Below are 23,591 nucleotides of genomic sequence, written 5' to 3' on the forward strand. Positions count from 1 at the left end.
ATCATCAGCACTCATAGTAGTCGAAGTAGTTCATTTAATGATTGTTTGCATTATCCTTATCACATCGAAATCTTCAGACACAGAAACCCATATCTTTGTGCTGAGTTCTTGACATGCCATGGGATCATTGAAAACAAGCTGAGCGAGCGTAGTCTTACCGACTCCTCCCATGCCAATTATGGGAAAGGACTGAAAACCTATCTTCACTGCATGGCAACAATTCAGTCAGCTTTCTCTTCTCACCGCCTCGACCATAAACTCTGTGAGTGATCGAATCTCTCCATCTTCTTCTCTTAGACGAAGGGCATCCCTCTCCTCTGCAATGTCACCGAAGCTCTTCCTGATCTTAATTCTATCTGCCATGCCTGCAGTAAATGGAAGATGAGTTGAAGACGAGGGATTACCTCGTCGCGTTTCCTGCCTTCTATTTGGATCCGCAGCAGCTCGTAGCTGTACTCATCCAGCACGTCCTCGGCATGGTCAGCTAGTGATTTGAGCTCATGCAGACACAGCTTCACTGACTCGTCTCGGCAACTGCTTGGATTCTCAGCAGTGTCCTCCTCGGATGCTTGAGATCTTCTTGGACGCAGCTGAATGGATTTAGTGATGATGATCCTCGTATCGGAGCTGCTGCCAGCTTGCTGGCGATTGATATGATGGAAGATAAAATTGCACCTGCCATGGCAGAACTCTCTCTCTCTTCTTCTTCTCCTTCTTCTTTTGGTACAACAACTGCTCACCCTGCTCTAGTATAGGTTCAGCCAGCAAAGTCAATAGCTACAATCTGGCACAATTGCAAGGGGGGTGCCCCCTGGTGTGGCCATCGTGTCTCTTTGAAGTACTGCGCAGCATAGGAAGCGATCCAGTTTACTGCTCTGTTCGCCTTTCGGTAGATATGCATTATCTGAAAGACGCTACGGTCTCTCAGCATCTGATGGATGTCACAGAGTAGGAGACTCCCATCCCAGATAAAACTCGCCGTAGTGGCCCCAATGATCTCAACAGCCTGGAGGCGGGCTCTCTCTATGACAGTCCACGGAGGCTCGCGGCTGTCTTCGAAGATCCAAGCGTTATTGTCCAACCATATATGATATGCTAAATAGGCCAACTTGATCCCCCCACGCCATCGTCTTCAGGCTCCACTTAGCCTCCTTCAGTTGGTGTAGGAGGTCGTCTGCAGATCGAATAGCCTGACGCTGGGGAAAGCCAGTCCAGTTCCAGATTTGTGCTGCCCACTCATATCCAAGCAACACATGACTGATGAATTCCTCCACATCCGAGAATTAGGTACAACTCGGAGTGATCCGAACACCCCTCCTCGCCAACACACTCCTAGTAGGTAGACATCTCCATACCACTTTTCATAGAAATAAAGCCACACAGGTATGTACCCGCATCCTCCAAATCCACCTGCCTAGCAGTTTGCCCTCCCATCACCTCATGTATGTCCGTGGTACGTACCATGGATTTGCCTGTAACCGCCCAAACCAATATGTTTGGCGTCTCCCTCGCAGGTAATAGAATAGCTAAAATTCTCTTGGCCAACTGCACCCCAAAAAATCTCCCTAACCAGCGGCTTATCCCACCTACTCCGGCCCAAGACCATCAAATCGCTGACTCGCCGACCCTCCAACCTTGCTTGATCAAATAGAGTTGGAATTCGATAGAGCGCCTACTCAAATACCTAGCTATCCTCCAGGGCATCAATGGATCGTCCATCACTCGCCGCCCACTTGACCGCATTCCACACCATCAGTGTATAGGAGTAAATCTCCCTCCATATAATCTCTCGCGACCATATGGACTCTATAGTTGGCTCTTAGTAGGACACTTCATAAGAGTATAGAAAGACTCTGTAAGAGTATTGGATCCGGATTTTAGAGATGAGATTTAGGTCTTCTCCCTGGTAGAGGAAGACTTTTTGACTTTTGAGTCTGGGAGCCTGGTGGGGTGGGGGGTGCGTGCGCGAAAAAAATTAAAAAAATGGTGCCCGCGACTTATACCCGGGGGCCAGCTGAAAGGTTGCAGCAGCCATGGTGGCAGCAGGGGGGTGTCAGATCTTTGATACCTCGGTCCCAGGGGCAGAGATGCGAGCGGCTTGGCTGGGATTGCGACATGCGCGGCGTGTGTTTCGGGCGAGCGCTATCCTTCTGGAGGGCGACTCGTCCACGGTGATCAGATGGGCCCAGCAGGGCCCTCACAGGGACGGAGGAGGGGTGCATCCTCTGCTTCGTGATATAGGGTCGATAGTAGGGGAGGGGATCACCTTTCGGGCTATGCATATATATCGGGAGGCCAACGGGGCCGCGGACTGGGTGGCGGCATATGTGGCTCGCCACTCGGGAGATACCCTATGGGTTGGTGAGGATGATTTACCCGGTGCTTTCCGGGACATTTTGTTTGCAGACGCTTCTGGGTGTATTCGTACCCGACTAATATGAATCACCTGTTTTAGCAAAAAAAAAAAAAAAAGAAAAAAAAAAGAAAAAAAAAAAAAAAAAAAAGAGGTTGTAGCAGCCATTACGAAGTTTCAGAGGCGGCCGTCATTATGATTTGAGCTGCCATTCCGGAGACATGATCTGAGCTATTTTCAGATGGCAGCGGCCGTTCAAAACAGGTCTCTAGCGACTACCGCTCGACAAATTGCTTTTTAAGCAATAGCAGAAACAAACAGGCGGCCAGGGATCCAACATCATGTCAGATTCGAACACTGCATCCCACCTGCAGCTCAAGGTATAGACACAAAAACTTGCTCCAATTGAAAAAACAATGGTTAAATATGGGCTCCTCTCCTGCTTCTCCCAGCGATCGTATCGGTGCGAGCAAGATGAGTTTCCAACCCACTTCTGAGGCCCTAATTCAACTTCTTGGTTAGATCTCTTATCCATTTTATGTTGCCAAAGGAAAAGAGCACATTAAATCCTTTTAAAGGATTTGGTTAGGATAATAAAATTCCCACCTTCAAGTTGTGCCTGTTTTGTTTGCATCTAATGTTCTAGTTATTCATCAGATTAAAATACATGTTCTTCAGCAACAAGATCAACAATAACAGCTGAAATAACTCAAAAACACCATAAATGAAACAACAGCTTACTCAATTTACAGGTTAAATCATGATGCTACCAACAAGCACATCCAAAGCTTCCATCTCTGTTTAGCACTTGGTACAATCACAAGCAAAACTTGATCAGGAGATGAAGAACAATAAGAAATGTCTCTCTTGCTAGACATCTTCCCTACAATCAAACTAGGGGAGAAAAGAATCTTGGCTCCGACCAATGCAACCAGGTGGCTCAAAAACCGTCACTTGATGGCCGAACTTTGACAGAATAGATCACTTCTTGGTGTCAGTAAGCTCCGTATCTACAACTCAAGTGAGTCTGCTGCCATAAAATCCGTGAGAGGAAATGATGAGCTTCGTGATTACATGTTCATTCCCATATATATGAGGTATTAGATAATTTTAATCAGTTCATCCCAGAGACCATCTTCATCATTTAGAATGGATTCAGCACCAATATGGCTGTCCTCCGAGGCAAAACTTTGAAAGGAATCCAAAAAATGATGCTTCTAGATCATACGTTTTGTCCCATCACTTGAATGTCGGAAAAACTATCTATTGGAACGTGTATATTCTGACCATCGCTTATGTGGACTTCCATATGACCGCCACTGACGCATGTTACTACTCTTCTCATACTGGCTGCTGTAGTTATCTGCGGGGTTCTTAGATGTCCTGTTCATATTGTAACCCTTCTCCAGGGTTGTCCTAATCTCCTCTTCCGCATCATATTGCAGGCGCTGCAAAGAGACAACATAAAACATGCACCTTTTGGTGACAAAGCCAACGCAAAAAATGTTTTACTACTGAATCACAAGTAACATCATGTATAAGCAAGTAAATTGGTTTGATGTCACAATGAAATTTACCAATTTCCGTAAGGGGTGAGGCTCATGAAGTTTTCTTACGATTGCCACAATGTAAATATGTATATCGCAGATCATAACAGATTTCTTTTTCTGACGGCCTCCATAGCTTCACAGAATGCCTCAGTTGTCCAACTCCATTATGATTAGTGCAATTTAAGCGAAATGCCTTTAGTCTGAATCATATCATCTAGTATTTATCATTCAATTATGCAATGGTTCTCCATCAGCTAAAGAATCTCATTATATTAAGTTCACCATATTCCTCCAACTCTCTTCATAGATTCTGATACTTCTACATGCACATCTCAGGTGGTCCAAATATAGTAGCTTGAACCGAGAGCATATGTAGAAGCAATTTTTGGTGCAAGGGTGCCAAAGCATTGGTCTCAAAATTAGGAAGCACAAGTATCAGTTAGCTAAAGATGTTTATCCTTAGCCTACTTGAGCCATCAACTGCAGCTTTGTTAGATTTTTTATGTCTTTAGTTAAATTTGTTCATCAACTGCCTATTTTAAGCAGAATAACTCAAAGTGTTAGTTATAAGGGAGCAAACAACTTAAAGTAGAGGCATTCTCTGGGGTCAAAACAGTAATTCTTGAGAATTATTTAGTAGCAGGAGCACCTTTAAAGTTTAAATATACTTTAATTGCTGGACCAAGCAGAATCAGAGTCAGATTTGACCAAAGACCAGTGATACATCCATAACATTAGAATATTTTCAGCAGGCAGGCTCAACATTGACATTATTTCACAACATTTGAAAGATTTCTATTTATCTAAAAAGGTTTTTTTTCTTTTCTTTTCTTTTTTTTGAATGAGCCAGCTGCTAACTATAGCAGTTTTTCTTTTTATAATATGTATTTTACTTCTGAAATATCGTATGTCGCAGATTCAAAACTGGCATTAATTATTGCTCTACTCACATTTTGCTCTGTGAATCCTTGCTCCATGAAACTCTCATTTCCTCCTATTCTTTTGTGAACAATAAAATATTCATAGATTAATAAAATATACTTTCTAATAAAAATTTGCATATCCATGCATCCATCTGATTCAACTTGTAGTCCTTTCTCCAGTTTGACCTAGAGTCATACCAACAACAACAATTTCCTCTCTAACAGAAACCTAACTATTATTATCCTATTCCCCATCCGTCACATTTCTTTATCATCATCTTTCATATCATTAATTCCCACCATCATTACCCCATGTCTTATACATTACTACAAACATAAAAGAGAGGATTGTTTATCCACATCTCCTAGCTGTTTGCTTCTTTTCGTTTTGTCTCTTGTGCACAAGTTAAACCAACTCTTTTTACAAAAGGTGTCACAGATAATGCTAAATCAGACCTATACATCAATAAATAATACAATTAAGTTTATAAGTGAATACCTTGGCAGGGTCTGAAAGTATGGTGTATGCCTCTCCTATCATTTTAAATAATCGATCAGCATCTTTATAGACTTCATCAGCGACTTCTCTCCAAAGCCCATCATCAGCATTCTCACTCCTTGCTAAGAACTGACCAGCCTACAGAGCCAAGTTCATCAGGAAAATAAAACATTAAGTTTCTATGCATCAAACAGATATAAAGACCTTGTCCGGATGATGTTTGAGTGCAGCTTTGCGGTATGCCTTCTTCACATCAGCTGCAGAGCTTGATTGTTCAATTCCCCTGCACATAGGGAGCAAGTGATTATAAAGACCAGGACAGACAAACCTTTTCATGCCGAGCTGCCAAAACAACAGAAGATCTATTATGGCTGCCATGATAGAAGTTAAACTAGGAGCAAGCCTAACCAGACTCAAAAATTAACCAAACATGAGACCATATCTCAGGCCTGCTGACTAAGATCCAAGACTGGGTCTTGCTCATCCAGGAAGCAGTTAGGTCCAGATGTTCAGAACAGAAGACAAGGAAACTGACCATATCTGGGCCAGTAAGAACAAATTCTGACCATAGAGGCATGATAAAAGATGCTCTAATTACTTTCCGAGAAAAAAGATGTTCCAATTAAGCTTAACATTGATTAGATGCAACCTACGTGCACTCCTAGACTCCAAAAATACTAAAGATAATCTAACAACAAATCAAAGCACGTAGTGTACCAAAACATTTCTCATAAACAAAATTATAAATCCCACACAGGAACTCCATAATTTTACAGCATGTCTGCATATTTGAGTTGACAACATTGAAATCACAGCTTGTTTCATTGCAGTAACTCTAGATGCTAAGCAGAGTTGCCCAGAGCTGAAACTACCACATCTAAAGTTACATATATATGTAACTTCTCAAAAATTCCCATGACTGTTCTCAGCTTCTTCAACTCGATAACAGATGCTTTGCTACAAGTAAGGTTGCAGCATTTAGGCTGCACTTTAAAAATGGAAGTTACATGTGACGGTGCACTTAAAGTGAACCAAACATCAGAAAAAGCCTCAGTTGCAACAATTGAACTTGCAGATGGGCCCCTTATTTTCAACTAAATAGACCTTTAGCTTATCCATTTATTACATAAATAATGATGATACCACTGTTACTAAGTAGACAAGCAGTACAAAGAGTATATTGCTTTCCAGGTGGACAACAAGTATATGCAATAACAATATAAAACAACAATTGATCCTACTCCCTGCCTAACAGTTGAACAGGGAAAAAAAGCAGTCAAAAAGTAGGTCATATATAACATGTATAACATAAATTAAAACTACAGTAGTAAAACACTGTTCAGAGAATTTTAAAAAATGGTTTCTGCAGAACAATGCACAAATTATGAAAAGATGCAATTGTACAGGATAGGTTTAACCAATAACTTACAAAATCATGTACATATCCAACATGGTTTCCCTTCTAGCCTCCTCCTCCACTGAAGAAAGCCGTAAACGGGCTCGCTTTAGATCATTATTGTTACTAGTTGATTTTCCCACTGATCCGGACTGATTGCCTTTATTTGTCAATTGCTTTTCAAGGAAGGATATTAGCCTATGGAGATCATCAGCTGCCTGCCCGTAGTCCCTGATCATCTCATGTAAGGTTGCCCTTCTAGAAATAGCCTGCAATGCAATACTGGTGATTAAAATAAATATCTTCTACAGTACCTTGTCGTAAACCTAATGCAAATGAAACAGAATAAAATGACCATGATATTGTTTTTCTTTGGTGGATTAATAACACCATTTCGTACATCCACTTTCAACAAGTATGTAGACCAACATTATACCCTAGAACTTATCCTGGAAAGGTGTTAGAATAACCTATTGATCTTTGGCATAAGGCCAATCTGCAGCAAAGAGAAATGACAACATTTATCAAACTAGCATGCCTATCTGCAGCAAAGGATTGAAAAACAAAACCCCATTTTAAATTAATGATTAGAGAAAATACAGAAGTACAAGAATCAGTTATAAATAAACACATAATGGATCAGTAAGATACAACAATACGAAAGGAATCCGCATCACTATTTACACAAGTTAGCTGGTGTTAATCAACAAGGCAATGCGATACAACATAATTTATACAGTGTGGAGTTTAAAACTTTAACCCAAACATTGCCGCCAAAAAAATAATACATAAGGGTGCATGTTCCATCCTGTATGTAACCAACCTTTGGATAACTAGGATCAAGAGCTATTGCTAGACTGCAGTCAGCGATGGCATCTGTGATTTGGCCTAGGGCTTGGTACGCTGCAGCACGATTGCAAAAGCATATCGCTGTGAAAGGGCGTGATTCAGTATTGCATGCTAAAGCAGCAGTATAATGTTCCACTGCCTCCAAATGCCTTCCTGATTGAAATGCTTCATTCCCAGCAGCCTGCAAATTAAAAAAAAATAATAATAAACAATAAACAGATTGCAAATGAGGCACAAGAAATTCTACCTTTCATAGGCTATAGCTAATACATTTTTCAAGGATAAAAAACTCAGAAATATTTCAAAGAAACAACCATAAAAAACTGTAAATACTAGTAAAGGACTAGGCAGAATTAGTTAATAAGATATTCTACATCTTCATGCAGGGAGCAACATATATGTAAACATTATAAAATTGCCTGGCTGATTCTAAACCATTTCAGGTATTTTCGCATATACAAAACATGTTAACAGCATATAAGCAGACAAATGAACCTGCCAAATCAACATCTGTAGACCTGCATTCATGGTCAGACCAATTACGGGCAACAATAATAAATGAAACATACATGTCGGCGAAGCCATGCCAAACTGAAGCGAACAGCCATCGCTACAACAGTAACATCCCTTGGCATATATAACATAAATAACAAGATGAAGCCCATAAGTTTGACGCTAAATCCCTCTTCTACATGTTTGCAGCCTAAGAAAAAGATCAAAATATTGTAATGTGTATAATATTATCTCCACTGGGCATGCCTGTACAGATACACACAAGTAGCCGCATGCTTACACACACCTGCCTGCTCACCCACCCACCCACCCACATGCACAAATATAAATAAGAAAAAAAAAATTCCTCTATGACAGAAAAGGGTTATTCAGACAAACATATCCGGTTCATCAATGAAAACTACATTACTAGAATTGCATTTTTCTTTTTATAGTTCAAGAACTATACTCAGTTATCATTGAGGAAATAAACAGACTTACTTTAAGCCGCAATAGTTCACGTACAGTGACAAAAAATGATGCGGAAGTTTCTGCAGACTTATCTCCACATCTGCTAGTTTTCATTTGCAGTAGAAAGCTAACATCAAGAAAAAGCTATAAACTTTGATGGGCATGAATCATGAGAGGGATAGATTATGAATCAAGCAATACCTTTCTCCAATGGGTTTCACTTGTTCATGCTTCCTTAGCAACTCGAGAGCCTCCTCAAGTTTTCCTAAATAAAAGTAAGACTTGGAGATGAGGCGCCACCTCCAAAGCCTCACCGAAGAACTTTTCGTGTATCCAGAGGAATCTAGATTCTCAAGTTGATCATCTGAGCCAGCCAAGAAAGAATTTCTTTTGGCAGAATCCAGAGATTCTTCACACAATTGAATTACTTCTTCGTACTTATGCAGCTGGTTGTGCGCAACGATAACAAGTTAGCAACAAAAAACAGATAGTATATCATGATATTATATGTTGAAGTGGGATGATTCAAATGGGTATCTGATACACCTAACAGATAATGAGGAAGAGAATGTTTATGGTGCTACTATAAACTACTTTAATAACAAACAGTAAAACCACACACCATTAATAGAGCCTCTGCTTTCATCTCCATCAAATTTTCCGAATGAGGACTTATTGACAGGGCTTCGGAGATGAACTGTAAGGCCTTTGTCACTTCATTAGGTGTTCTTTTTCGTATAAGTTCCTTAGCCTGAACTATATAATCAGCCACTTGCTGTCAAACAAGGACAACACTTGTTATTCATCAAATTATAGACTAAATTATATAAAAAGGAGTAGACTATAGGTTACTAGCATGGCAAAAACAAATGACATAACTATTTCCCTTGATAAAAAGAATTTATTGATCAATAAACAACAAAAACGAGAGGAATATGAATTATGATACTCTTGTTTTCACGAATACAATGTTGCAAGTTAGAAGGAAACATTATGGAAATAGTAACAAACTTTAGATGAAAGTTGGTCATGATTAAATCAGAATATTGTGTCACATGGAACAAATTATACAAGGAAACACGCATTAACCTTCATCAGGGGTTAGTAGTCATGGTTGGAATGGATTTTTATTCAGTCAACCTGTACATGTCCTTTAGTTGTTTTCAAGTTTTTCCGAAAGATTGTCTCATTTCCTGCAATAGGGTAGGTTGTAGTTGCAAATGCTAAAATCATAGCTGCAGGTTACATGTGAACTGAGAAAAAGAACCTGAATATTGTACTTGGAACTGCAAGCAAAATTGGCTGCACTACTCTCCAACCATTGAAATTTAATATTATATAATTTAAATATATTAAATATATTATTTTAATTAATGTATTATAAAACCTAAATTTATTACAATTATTACAATATCAAATAAATTTTATAATAGTATATTATTATAATAATCATTGTTATAATATCAATAATATAACTATATTATAATGATAATAATATACTTATTTAATTATTATTGCATCATAATGATTCTTATGATAATCTATATATAATATGATAATAATTATTATACTACAATTTACAGTATATAATAATTAATAGTTATTATAGTAATACATACAAGAAATATATTTAATTATATATCTAATTGTTACAATATCAAATTATTTTATAATGATATAATTATTACAGAAACTATTAATAATAATAATTTAATAATAAAAATACTTTTATTTAAATTAGAAAAATAATATGATAATTATTATACAAGAATAGAAAAAGGTATGTAACAATAATAACTACTGCCACAATGTTATAATAATCATTTACTAGTAATAACTATTATTATTATGATCATAATACACTTATTTAATTATTATTATTGTATCATGATGATTATTAGTCTAATCTATATATAGTATAATTGTAATTATTATGTCATAATTATTAATTATTATAATAATACATATTATAAATATATTTATGACTATAATAATATATCTAATAATTATAATATCAAATTATTCTCTCGAGATATAATTACTATAGCAATTAGTGTTATAATAATTTAATAGCATTATTATTTTTATTATAGCAATAAAAATAGTGTGATCATTATTATATATAATAGAGAAGTAGATAGTTCACCGTTTCCATGGGGATAACTTTATCATATCATTTTTAGGGTCACCACATCTCTTTCAACATCATATAATAAAATAGATGGGATTGTATTTCAACTTTTCAATTACAAATAACCAAACAGAAACAGTTTTTGCAGCTGTAATTTCAACTACAGCATTTCCAATTGCAACCTATATTTGACTTGCAGGCAAACAAACAGCCCCTAGGTGTATTTAACGTTGTGGTTAGGTTCAAAATTCAGTATAAATATACAGTGAACAAATGTTACGGAATCTACATTCGTTCCTACGAGGACTGGTAATACAATCCTGTATATTTAATTTAATATGTCACCATACAAACACATATGCACTTAGAATACATATATGACATATCATTAGCCGACACAATCTTCATAGACTGCATATATGTCTCTATATCATGTTCTAATCCTCTTGGCCTATCATAGACTCCTAGATGGAAGGAATCAAGCGAGGCAGACTTCTATAATTTATGAATCTAAATGGTCAAAAGTGTGGACACACTTGGAAGGGCTTTAAAAGACCCCTACCCAAGCCACATCATCCTCTGTATCTGGTGATATCAACTTTGGTGTGAATTTGATATAAATCTTCTCATATATCACTCTAGAGATCTGATTATTCATCCTGAAATCTTCAATTCTTATCTTGGGTTGCATCAATATCACTTGTACACTGAGACAGAATATTGTTAGAAAAAAGTCACATAGTTCAACAATTAGGGAAAAAACTAAAAGCATATACAAAATTTGATCTAAATTTTCTGCCACTTCTAGCATAGCTGGATATCGGATGTGTAAGATTTTCCTAATTTTTTGAAACTAATCCTGTTATAACTTTTATTAGTCCTAGATATACTCTTTATACAAATTTTGTTATCAAATCAAGTACCTAAATCCCGGAATTGTGTTTCAGATTGCAGTAACTGAGATGATTCAACATCCTATCAACTGGCCTAAATCTTAATAGATGAATGCCTCAGATATGAATATCAACCCTGAGAAGCCTTGACTCAACCAGTCTTATAAAAATCCAATATCCAGAAGAAAATGAGTCTACATGCAGCAAGTTATACAAAAAAAAGAAGAAATGGCGGACAGCATTCATACAAGAAGCATACATGAGGATGGATGAGAGAGAGAGAGAGAGAGAGAGAGGAGAAAGGAGAAAAACAAGAAGAAGGGGACGCATGCATTGAAAATTCAGCCATGGGAACACATTTTCGCATTAAGTATTACTAGGTTGTTACACTATAGTGGTCAAAAGACAGAAACACCCTCAGAAGGGGCACCACTCATATATGCGATATTTTGGTTACTTGAGATAAATTCTTATGTAAAATAATGTTCAAGTCCAAAGCATAGAAACGACAAAATATAGAATTTAACCCTTTCTTTACAAATCCTTGTCCACGAAGTGTTTTATCGCACTCCAACTTTCTCATGGAACATCAAAGGATTTACCTCCATAAAAAACAATAAAATAATGTTGTAAACCTCGAATATTATGTTCTACATAAGCTTGCCGAGGAAATGGAATTTAGGGACAAAGATCCCTATATAGTTCAACTCTAATATGTTCTTTGATAAACTACATCAAGATGCAATATCGCCAACACTAAGTAACCTCTTTGATAATCCTACTATCTTCAAGCACATAATGGCAAATTATTTAAGGAATAAGAATACATTTTATTAATGCAACACAACTCAACTAAGCCCTAATCCCAAACTGGTTGAGGTTGGCTACATGAATCTTTTTTCTCCATTCTGCTCTATTTGGGCCCACGTTTCCTGAAAAATATAGCGATACCAAGTCCTTCCTTACTACCTCATCCCATATAATTTTTGGTTTATCTCTACCCCTCTTTCCTTCTACACGTATCAAATCATTCTTTCGTGCATTCCACAGCCTATCTTGTAGATATCTAAATCATCTAAGTCATCCTCTCAATTTGTCCTCAATTGGTGCTACCTCTACCTTTTCACGAATGATATTTCTTATTCTATCTTTTCTTGTATTATCACACATTTATCTCAACATTCTCATTTTAGCCACACTCATGTCGTGCAAAGTTACGAAGAAAAGTAGCATAAAAGTAACTCTTTTATCTTCTACTGTTGGATTTCAAATTAAAAAAAAAGGCTCTGCACCTCACTTCTTGGAATCAAAGTTGCACTGTTCTGGAAGAAGGTCTATGTAGAGTTGAACTGACAAGAAGTCAATTGTAGTCACACCAATCAAATATATGGGGTCCATCATTAAAAAAGAACTCCTTTGAAGAGGAATTTCATTAATTTACTAACATTATGCTTGCAGATTAACCCAATAGACCAATTCCAAGAATCAGCTCCCATAATGGACCATAACATTTCCATGCAAATTCACAGCTGTGACTATATATAGAAGATTCCTTACAGCTAAAAAATGCATATGTTGCCATATCATTGACATTAATACTCCACATTCTCACAAGCAGCTTTGACACACACTCACACATATATGTACCCTTCACACAATAAACTATTCAACATTGACTCAAGTATTACACTCTTTCTTGATTTAACTTATATGTTTTCAGGGACATTTGTCTTAAAGATAATGTAAGGCAACTGAATCAGCATTTCTTAGTCAACTAATCTGAATTCCATTTGTACATGTGCGTAAAATGGTACATGTGCTATACATGTGCTATTCCAAATCGGACACCAAGACTAAGCTGCCTACATCCATGATCCATGGAACCGGGCCGAATCACCCGGTTCACCCTATACCGAACCGAACCAGCATAGAACCGGAACGGTTTGGTGTTGTTTTTTAAAAAATAGCGCGAACCACTCTAAACTAGGCAGTTCAAAGCATAATCAGTGCGAACCAAGAACCGGTTCAAACCAGTTTGCACCCCCCCCCCCCAACCCTTGGGGCTCTCTTTCAATATCTCAAAAGGCTTAAATCATGGTTTGTTGGACTGAGGTGAACCGCCTGATTCACCCTGTACTGAACCAGTACCGCACAAACCAGTAACTGACTGACACAAGTCCTGGTACTAGTTCAGCTAACCTTGCCTACATCCATTGTTTAACTATAGAAATTTGGCAGAAATAACCACAACATTCGAAACAAGGATGCTCTTGTTCATTTTACAAGCTCCATTTTTAAGAAGATGACCTTAGCTGCCATTTATGCTACATATAAATAATGATTCATTTGTTTGATGCATAGACAAGAAAATATGTTCAATTTGATAGCTTTTGTCTAAGATCTTATATCTAAATCTGTGGGGTAAAGAAAGGAGGATTTGTATCAAAGACAGTAGTTTTAAAATATATTATGTTGTTAATCAAAAGATACAACCAGTGGTAGAAAGGTTGGCTACCTGAGCTTTTTGCAGACCTTCAGAAGCTTCTAATAAGATTTTCTGGCCCAAACTAGCATCATCATCTGATTGCAAGCACTTCTTAAAATACTCCAATGCATCTTCAATATCACCCAGCGCAAGATGACAACTACATTTGTGAATCAATCAAATAGTTTAGCACTCTTTTGGTTGCTAAAGCACTCAAAAAGAGACAATGGATCATAGAGCAAGAATATATTTTATTAAGTCCAAAGTAATAACACCAGTATGCAAAATAAGAAAAGACAGTTTATGAATACATGAAACAAAGCATAACACAATGACCACTTGATAATTTAAATGTTTCTCATAACTTAGAGATCTGATTTGTTTGCATCATGAAACCACCAAGCAGTTGACAAATAAAATCTTCACCGACACTGCCTCTATCATTGGTATTTGACCATCCAAGGCCCATCCATTTATAATTACCAATTGTTAATAATTATTCAGCTAAGTCAGTGACCATGACTGGGTCATGACAACTGTTAAATGTGTTCAAAAAAATGATTTGAATTGCACACTTAATTTATCCACAATTTTAGACGTGCTTATCTACGTGTCCACATCCTCAATCTCCTACTCAAACTCGCATGAATTAATTAAATAACATAATAACATCATGGCCCACATGAAACCTTCTTGCCACATTAAATTTCTCATTGCTGCATAACTCATTAGATTAGAAACTCTCTCTCTAGCGTGTTGGTGCAGTGCAGCGGGGCAGTAGGTTCTAGTTACTATGCAGTCATTCTCCTTGCTTGAGTAGGAACATGGCATTTAGCACTGGTTACCATCTACCTGCACAAAGCTTCCTGGTGGAGATCAAAGTGCCATGACAATCTTCATGTGAGAGACCCAAGGCCAGGAATTTAAGCATGATACATATAGATTGTCACACCATGCCAGCACTAAGCACACAAAGGCATGGAATATCTAAAGATACATAAAGAAGTGCAGAATAGGGGGTTCTTGCACCTGGCAGAAGGTTTCTCTATAAAAAGTACTGACTCAATTTTAAGTATAACAGTTCACCTCTATGTACTAGTAACAAACTCCATGGAACTAAATGAAGTTTCAGAGATTTGATGTCTTCTTTTCCAAAAAAGGGACTCTTTTGTATACAAGTCATGAACAATTGTAAAAATTCCACCAGCAACGATAGCGAGATGCTGACTTTTGAATTAAAGCAATACCTCTCAGTTTACATGTCTGGATATGCAATGCAAAACAATATACAATTTCACGATATGCTACTCTACACTTGACACCTCAAGTTGTGCTTATTTCACCCAATATTTCAATAGCATCACTACTAACCTATATAAGTGACATAGTTATTTGCTAGTAATGCTGGCAAATTTAAGGAATCACTCTCAAAACTTATGTAAGATGAACGATCCTTCTTAATTTTGAAGGTCTCTATACATTATCTAGTATCCTAACGAGTACTTCCTCTCATGACAAGGATGCACCTCCAAATTTATCGTTCATGCATCCCATTGACATCGTGAATGCTGTGATAGAGATTATAGATTCTATGGATTGCATTCTTGACAATCCCTAAACCTTTTTTTTCATCAACTAAGGTTGACATAATATATTTGACCATAAACCATCCAAACTGTCATAATGACTAATTGGCGAGCGCAAGAATTGTTGCGCCAGTATCAGGGCCCGTACTGGTTACCTAGAGGCATAGTATGGTGTGCCCCATATCGTTCCATGTCGGAGCCATACCGACACAACAGAGAGGGCGGGGTGATGGAGAACAGGAGAGAGGAAAAGAGAGAGAGAAGGGAGGGAGAGAGAAGGAGAAGGCCAGCGGAGGCCGACAAAGCACGGCCTGACACGGTGGAGAGGACATGGGGGAGGAAGAATGGGAGAGAGGAGAAGAAAGAGAGGGGGAGGAAGAGCGAGGGAGGAAGAGAGGGGGAGAGACAGAGGGTGGCGAACGGTGGGGGGAGGGGCGCAGATGGGCGGAGGAGAAACTCCACCCTCTTGGACCCTTGTTATTGGACAAAACACGGAACCGGTGGGCGGGGCCACTCCCCGGCCCTCCGCCACCCTCTCTCTTCCTCTCCCTCCCCGCCCTCCTCTCTTTTCCTCTCTTTCTTTCTCTCTCCCCCTCCTTCGCCGGTTTCTCAATTTGATTATTGGAGTCGTCCAGTTCCGCCGCCAGTACGGCTCAATACGCCGCGAATCAGACGGTTCAGAAAGGTTCTGCCGACCTTGGGAGAGCCAGTGCTTTCATAATCTACACTGTATTCATCACATAATTATCCTATAGAGTATAGATCCTTATTACCCTTTTGACACTCTTCTCCTCCTATTCGCCCAAATAGAAATATCCATCTGTATCTTTCTTAACTCAAATGATAAGAACAATTGGCACTGAAAATTGACTTATGCATCTTTCTTGAGTACCTTATTGCTCCTAAATCAAGAAAAAGAAAAAATCTCATCCCTTGCTACAGCATGAAGATAAAATATATTGACATGGCCCAAATTGTGATAAAGGATATATAGAGCATTATCCAATGACAATAATCTTATTTTCATAACTTCATGAAACATAAAGAGATTGAACCTACTTTTTTGTCCACTTTTAATGAAACACAATTTTGTCTTCCTATCTCCAACATATGATGGAGAATCAAATTATGATCCACCGTGAAATTGTTGTACATGAACTATGTCTCCATATATTTGGTGACTTTAGTAATTGTGGAGCAGGGTCTATCCTAATAGTTTATATTGAGCACATGGCCCCATTAGTCAATTTTGCCTCTAATATATATTTTGGGGGTACAATTTTTATGTTTTAGCTTCTTTGCAGTTTAAGTTTAATGGGGGAAAAGAAAAGTATTTTAATTACAGTGCATGCATTTGTTTACCGTTGAAAAATTATCATGTTTTAATTCACTAGAAGGATTTTATACTTTTCATTATTTTAATGACCTTTACTTCTATTTTCCACATTTGCCTTTTCAGTAAAAATGAATTATGTAATTATTTCTCAATACTCTTCCATCATTTGTTTATAACTACAGCATTGCCTATAATCATGTTCAACAACTTGATGCATGAATTGCAAATGGGTTTAAAGATATAGCGGTGAGTCAAATGGTGGAGAGAACCAAGAACCCCTTACTTTGCAGCCCTAACTTGAGCCCTGAGAAAGCTGGGATCAATTGCAACAGCCATCATACAGTCATTGAGTGCTTCTCTCATTCTTCCAAGAGACATCCGTGTAGCTGCGCGGTTGCTATAGCACAGCATCAATACTCTACTACAATTCCTAGAAGTTTCATTTGAAGGGATGGAATTCACCCCACGAGTATAATACTCCTCTGCTTTAGATAGATGTCCATTTGCATAAGCTTGATTGCCCCTAATGCACAAAAAAATGAAAAGTATCAAAGATCATATTTGATCATACTCAATATAAAGCAGCATGTACCATACCAGGAAGTCCTAGCCTGTAGCTATAAATCAAAACTACCACTCAATATATATATACACACACACAGAGGCAAGGGGTAATCAGAATAGCAAGAGCACGCTCTTACTGAATAAGTACGACAAAGCCAAATATATGCAAGCGTCCCATTAATGTAGAGAGAGAGAGAGAGAGAGAGAGGAGCAACAAACACCTGAGACGCCACTTGTCACAAGCTTCCTCTGCTGCAACACTTGCCACATCTTTGGTTAAGTCATCTTTGTTGGACTCTGATTTTCTATTTGTTTCTGTTCTGCTATCATCTCCACCCTGGTGAAAAGATGGCAGGCCTTTCATTTCTTGTGCAGGATCCGGTTGCGTACAAGTGCTGGTAGCTGAAAACAGATTTGGAGAGGGGGAAGCCAAAGGAGCACTGGCATTAGAAGTGGAACTATAAAAATCATGACCAGTTTTCATCCTACTTTTCCTTCTATGGTGGCGCTTTGCTGCTGATAATGGACCTTGAGCAAAAGGAGATGCAGCAAATGTGAAGTTTGAACCACCGAAGTCCTCTGAGCTGGTTACAAAAGTGAAGCATGTTCCACCCTCGCTTGCTTGCCTCTCGAAATTAGAGCTAAAAGGACCAGTTTCAGCTTCCATTGCAGCATTATTAGTGTCACTACTGAGACCTACACTGTCAGACTTGAAAACAAAACTCTCTCTGCCAGGTCCAGAATTTTGCTCCTCTATAACAGAAGATTTGGCAGCAAAATTCTTCTCAACGTTGCTTCTAGAACCATCACTATCATGTTTTACATCACCTTCATTGACATCTAAGCGCTTTGCTGCAGAGACCAAGTCTTCTTCTCCTTCATCTACAGAAAATGATCTTTCTGTATCAGCTGATGCACAGTGGGAGAACATATGTATGGACTCACCGGATGCCACTGAAGCTTCTCTTGAGCATTGATTCTCCTGATAAGGAGAATAATCCATTGGTGAATAACCACCAGGCGACTCAGGTTTCAAATTTTCCAAAGGACCCTTTTCCATTGAAATAAATGGTTTAGCAAAGGTCTGGTGGGCTGGGACAGATTGTCTTGATTTACCCCTCCTCTTCTTTGTTCTTGTACTTTGAACATTATCCTTTTTCACATTGAATGCCATATTATGATGGGGTCCAGTAAACAAATTCTCCTTAGACAACAGATGGCTGTCCTGTTTAAACTCCATGTGTGGTGTTTCCAGTCCTCCATGCATGCTTGTGGAAGTGAACTCAGTCCCAACAGACTGAAAACCAGGGCCAGATGACGATGGATAAAAAGAAGGTGTAGCAACACCACTGGATGTAAAATGTTCTTGTGTTTTAGATGGTGGATCATGGCCCATTGTTGAACTGGCACCCTGTTTTCCTGCCTGAAAAGTAAACTTGGAGGAAGTATAAGCATCTCCAGCTGAATGATCTGTCTGATCTATATTTCCAGTTAAATTTTCTGGTTTGTTGATATCCAACTTCTCCATATCATTGTGTAACATATCTACTCCATTTCCTGTGAAAGAGCAAGGTACATCTTTATTACTCAGGAAAGTGAAGCCATTAGGTCCATTGCTAACATCCACCTTGAACTGATAATCAGCCTTTTCTGTCTTTGTGAAACTATCATCATTCCTTAAACCATCAGTGTTAAGCTTCTGTATGCCAGTCGGTAGCTCTGAACAAGTGTTCTTCTCAAAACTACTGAATGCATTGGCTGATGTCTGATTTGAAGCAGAAGTTTTCTTCATATTGCTTCCAAAGACAGGCACATTTGCGGTCTGATCCACGCTTTTATTTTTTGCATTCTTGGTTGCTTTTGCACTTCCTATATCCAACTTCTTCATCTCCTCTGGCAGCATATTTACAGCACCACCAATGGAACTGGGAGCATTCTGGTTACCACCAAAGATGAAAACATTGCTATGATCAATCTTAGCCTTACTATCAGCTTGCTTTGCCTTCTCAAAACCCTCCTCATTACTGGAGCTATGCAAGTTCAGCTTTCTCATTTCATCAGGGAGCTTTGAGAATGGGCCCTGCTCGGACACAATAGATGAGCTCTGACTCAAATTAGAACCTTCTCTTGCACGACCCCCAAATACAAAGACGTCTGTGTCTGCATTCACACTTCTCCCACTTGTAAAACTAAACTCACCACCCAGAGTATTCCCTGACCCCATACTTCTGGATCCCATATTTGATGTTGAACTTGCGCCAAAGATAAAATTAACATTTTCAGGCTTCACAGACTCAGACCTGCCCAAGTTTGGAATGCCAGAAGTTTCTGGCAAGTTCCAACTTAAGCTGGCACCTTTTTGTGTTCCACTCCCAAATTCAAACACACCGGAATCAGATTTCCCACTTCCCTCTTTCATAAAACCAGATGCTTCCCCTACTGCACTCCCTGACCCAACACTTCTGGTATCTGAAAATGACCCCACATTAGAACCAAAGACAAATGCAGTGCTTTCAGAATTTCCAGTTTTGAAGCTACCCATATTCGGACCAGTTGAATTTCCTGGCAAGTTCTGACTCAATTTAGAACTCTTCTCCACACTACTCCCAGGTACAAAAGCAAATGGATCAGAATTGCTGCTATCTTTGTTGGCAAAATTGAATGTGCGGTCTGGTTTATTCGAATTTGAAACAGAACTAGCACCAAAGACAAAATCAGCACTCTCAGACTTCACAGATTCAGGATTACCCAAATTCAGGCCACCAGAATTCTCTGGTGACTTCCATCTCGAATCAGAACTCATGTTCACACCACTCCCAAACACAAAACCACCGGTTTCAGAACCAACACTTCCCTCACTACAAAAACTAAAAGCAGCACCATCTACACTACTCCCACAGCCAATATTCTTTTCGCTCTGGTTTGATGCAGAACGAGCAACAAAATCAAAACCAGAGCTTTCAGACTTCACATATTCAAAACTACCCAAATTGGGACCACTCAAATTCTCTGACGAGCTTAGTCCCGAATCAGAATTTTTCTTCACACCACTCCCAAATACAGACGGACCTGCATCAAAACCTCGGCTTCCCTCACTACCAAAACTAAATGCACGATCTTTTGCATTCTCAGACCCGATAATTACACTTGGTTGCGAAGCAGAACCAGCACCAAAAACAAAACCAGCACTCTCAGACTTCACAGGCTCAAAACTACTCGAAGTTGGACCACTTGAATTCTCAGGAACCCTAATTCCTGATTCAGGCTTGAAAGGTTTCCATGAATGAAGCTTCTCATTCAGCCCCCGCATTCCGCCACCCGTCTGATCGGCAGCGCCGGCGGAACCAGCACCAAAAACAAAACCAGGATTCTCAGACTTCACAGGTTCAAAACTACGCGAATTTGGACCACTTGAATTCTCAGGAACCCTAATTCTTGATTCAGGAATGAAAGGTTTCCACGAATGAAGCTTCTCATTCAGCCCCCGCATTCTACCACCCTCCTGATCGGCAGCGTCAGCGGCCGAGGCCGCCGGAGCCGATCGAAACGGGTTGAACCCAGAGTCGTCCGCCGCCTCCGGAGCCACAGTAGGCCTCACCCGGGGGGGCGCGACATGCTTCCTCACCTTCACGAGCCGTGGCTTCGAGAGCCCCGCCGCTGGCGAGGGCTTCCCGGAGGCCGAAACCGAGGGGAATGGGGAAGGAGGGAAAGAAGGAGTAGAGGAGGCGAAACCACCACTGAATCCACCATCGATGGAGTTCCCGGGACTCGGAAATGAATGCCCTAGGTTCGTCCGATCCATGGGGCGGGCAGAGGCGGCGGCGGAGGGGCGATCGGTGGCGGAAATGCCAGTGGGATCGAAGGAGAAAGGGGAGAAAGGGGCGGGGATCTGACCTTCTCTAGGATTTTGAGAAGAAAATCGCTTGGTACGGACCTGGGGGGAGGCGGCGGCCCGTGTCCGGAAATCTACAATCGCCGGAGGCATCGCCGGGAGGGAGTCATGAACTTTCTGGCAGGCGGTATCCCGGCGTACCGGATCACCGGTGACAGCGGGGATACGACGGCGGAGAGCTTCGATCTTTCAGGGTTTCGCGATGATCTCTCTGCTGTGCTTCTGGAGGCGGCGACGTGGGTTCTTGTTTTTATTTTGGTTTTCTTTTCTTTCTTATTATTCTTTTTTCGTGGTCTGGTTTTGAAATGGGTTGGCGACGTGGCGTTTAGGTTTCCTTTTTTATCCCAGTTTTATTTTCTTGAATTTGCGGTAGGACTTGGGAGAGGAAATGAACGTTTTGAAATTATCCGCCTTGCGTGCGATGTACCAATTTGTAATATTAGTAAGGTTAGTGAAAGGATTGGAATTTGGAAAGGCATTAAGAGGTTATTTGACAAAAAAAAAATAGTACATACAGCAAGCATAAATAATATATTTTAATTTCTGATAAATGACATGCATCCGTATTTAGAATGAATATAATGAATTTTATGTGCTAGAATATATAACATTTTTTTATAAAGTTTTTGATTTTAAATTTATTTTAATATTATATAAAAATTATAAATTAATTATACAGGAAGTTTTCGAAAATAAATATTTGTATGTGTATGATTCCTTTTAACATAAAAGATGAAAGACAACGACAAATTACTATGCATAGAGCATAGTGACAGAGCGGTGCATGTTTTTGGCCGATACATGGAGTATTTACATGGAGTATCATATGGCTACCGTGAGTTCCCTTCCATGCTTAACAGCTATAAGGTGGTTTGTTGTATGTCACATCAAGATTTATCTCATTATAAAATATTGAAAAAAAAGGACTCTGAAAACATATCTAGATATTAGCTCATGAAGAAAGAGTAAATAGAGTTAGAAACCGTTGTGGTTCAAATCTGGCCCGAGGTTGACCGTGCCGGAGGAGTCGGAGGAGCTGCTGGAGTATGAAAGAAGAGAACGGGGCCACCTCCTGTGCAGCGATGTACCTGAACAAAGCCTCATCGGTGGGGTTTCGGTGAGGGCCCTCTGACGCTCAAGTTAGAGTGGAAAATATATTTTTCAGCCAAAAAAGTTTCTTAAGCGTTACCTGATGGGGCTATTTATAGTCCCTGTAGGGGCGTCCAGATGGCGGAGGTATGGCCCGTTCTCATCATGAGTGGGGATGGCGCGCAACCAGAGCTTGTTTGTGGCGCACGGTGCAGCCCGTCCTTGTGAGTGGTAAGGCATTAACAGTCATAGCAAGGTATGGCTGGGGAAGCAGGACATGGTCCTTGACTGATATGTCGTGGCGTGGCCAGTAAGCAAAACATGGTGCAGTGAGGCTGTTACAGGGCATGGCCGCAGCATGTGGACGACGAGGTCGGCCTTCTGAAGTCGGCCTCCTGGAGTTGGCCTTCTGAGCTCGGCCTTCTGGGGTTGGCCTCCTGAGCTCGGCCTTCTGAGCTCGACCTCCTGAGGTTAGCCTTCTGAGCTCGGCCTCTTGGGATTGGCCTCTTGAGCTTGACCTTCTGAGCTCGGCCTCCTGGGTTTGGCCTCTTGAGCTCGGTCTTCTCAGGTTGGCCTTCTGAGGTCGGCCCTTTGAGCTCGGCCTTATGAGCTCGGCCTTCTGGGGTGGGCCCTCTGGGCTTTGCCTTCTGGGTTCGGCTTGGTCAAAATTGGGTGACTCATGCCGAAAAATAGGACAATCCATTTTGCCCCCATCATTTGCCCCCCGACTTCCGAGTCCGAGATGTCTTTTGGATCGGGCGAAGGAAGTAGTCCAGTCGTTGATCGTCCTGTAATATAGCCAAGTATCTATGGAGATGTATGTGCCGAGTAAGGTGTACCTCTCGTGAAGTTGGAGTTAAGGGCTTTAAGCCGAGCTGTCCAAGCCGAGCTAAGCGACTCTGCTTTGAGGTCAACTTCAGCGGCCTTCTTTGGCTTGTGGTCGACTCAGCAGGGCGCCCCCACTCAGATCGGGGCGCGTCGTCGTAGAAGGCGTCGAATGGCGTTGAAATAGAGTTGAATTGGCATCGAAATGGCATCAAATGTCGTCGAATTGGCGTCGAATATCGTCAAATTGCCGTTGA

General features: G+C 40.0%; 1 protein-coding gene across 3 annotated transcripts; it reads right to left on the bottom strand.

Annotated features, from left to right (window-relative positions):
• Nucleotides 1-3,058: 3,058 nt before the first annotated feature.
• On the bottom strand, nucleotides 3,059-21,732 carry LOC103711698 (uncharacterized). Of its 3 annotated transcripts, none has more exons than XM_008797940.6 (11): nucleotides 17,750-21,732; nucleotides 17,248-17,487; nucleotides 14,073-14,202; nucleotides 9,156-9,308; nucleotides 8,735-8,979; nucleotides 8,564-8,633; nucleotides 7,545-7,751; nucleotides 6,755-6,990; nucleotides 5,530-5,608; nucleotides 5,326-5,463; nucleotides 3,059-3,801 (listed from the first exon to the last, which is right to left on the bottom strand). In XM_008797940.6, exons 1-11 carry the CDS (start codon nucleotides 21,511-21,513, stop codon nucleotides 3,613-3,615), a joined length of 5,451 nt encoding a protein of 1,816 aa, XP_008796162.2. In that variant the 5' UTR covers nucleotides 21,514-21,732; the 3' UTR covers nucleotides 3,059-3,612. The 3 variants fall into 3 exon arrangements, 2 of the variants coding, with proteins under 2 accessions (XP_008796162.2, XP_008796161.2); XM_008797939.6 differs by having other exon boundaries at nucleotides 8,564-8,660; XR_015974273.2 differs by lacking the exon at nucleotides 8,564-8,633.
• Between the last annotated feature and the right edge of the window lie 1,859 nt (nucleotides 21,733-23,591).

This window comes from Phoenix dactylifera, chromosome 17 (assembly GCF_051530095.1).
Source record: "Phoenix dactylifera cultivar Ajwa chromosome 17, Ajwa_hap1_PhDact_Kaust_v1.1, whole genome shotgun sequence".
NCBI lineage: Eukaryota > Viridiplantae > Streptophyta > Magnoliopsida > Arecales > Arecaceae > Phoenix > Phoenix dactylifera.

Excerpts from the sequence above, each read along its gene's own strand:
- LOC103711698 (XM_008797939.6), bottom strand. The coding sequence starts at position 21,513 with ATGCCTCCGGCGATTGTAGATTTCCGGACACGGGCCGCCGCCTCCCCC. Across the intron at positions 17,488-17,749 it reads TGTGACAAGTGGCGTCTCAG|GGGCAATCAAGCTTATGCAA; the intron begins GTGTTTGTTGCT and ends TTTGTGCATTAG. Across the intron at positions 6,991-7,544 it reads TTGATCCTAGTTATCCAAAG|GCTATTTCTAGAAGGGCAAC; the intron begins GTTGGTTACATA and ends ATTGCATTGCAG.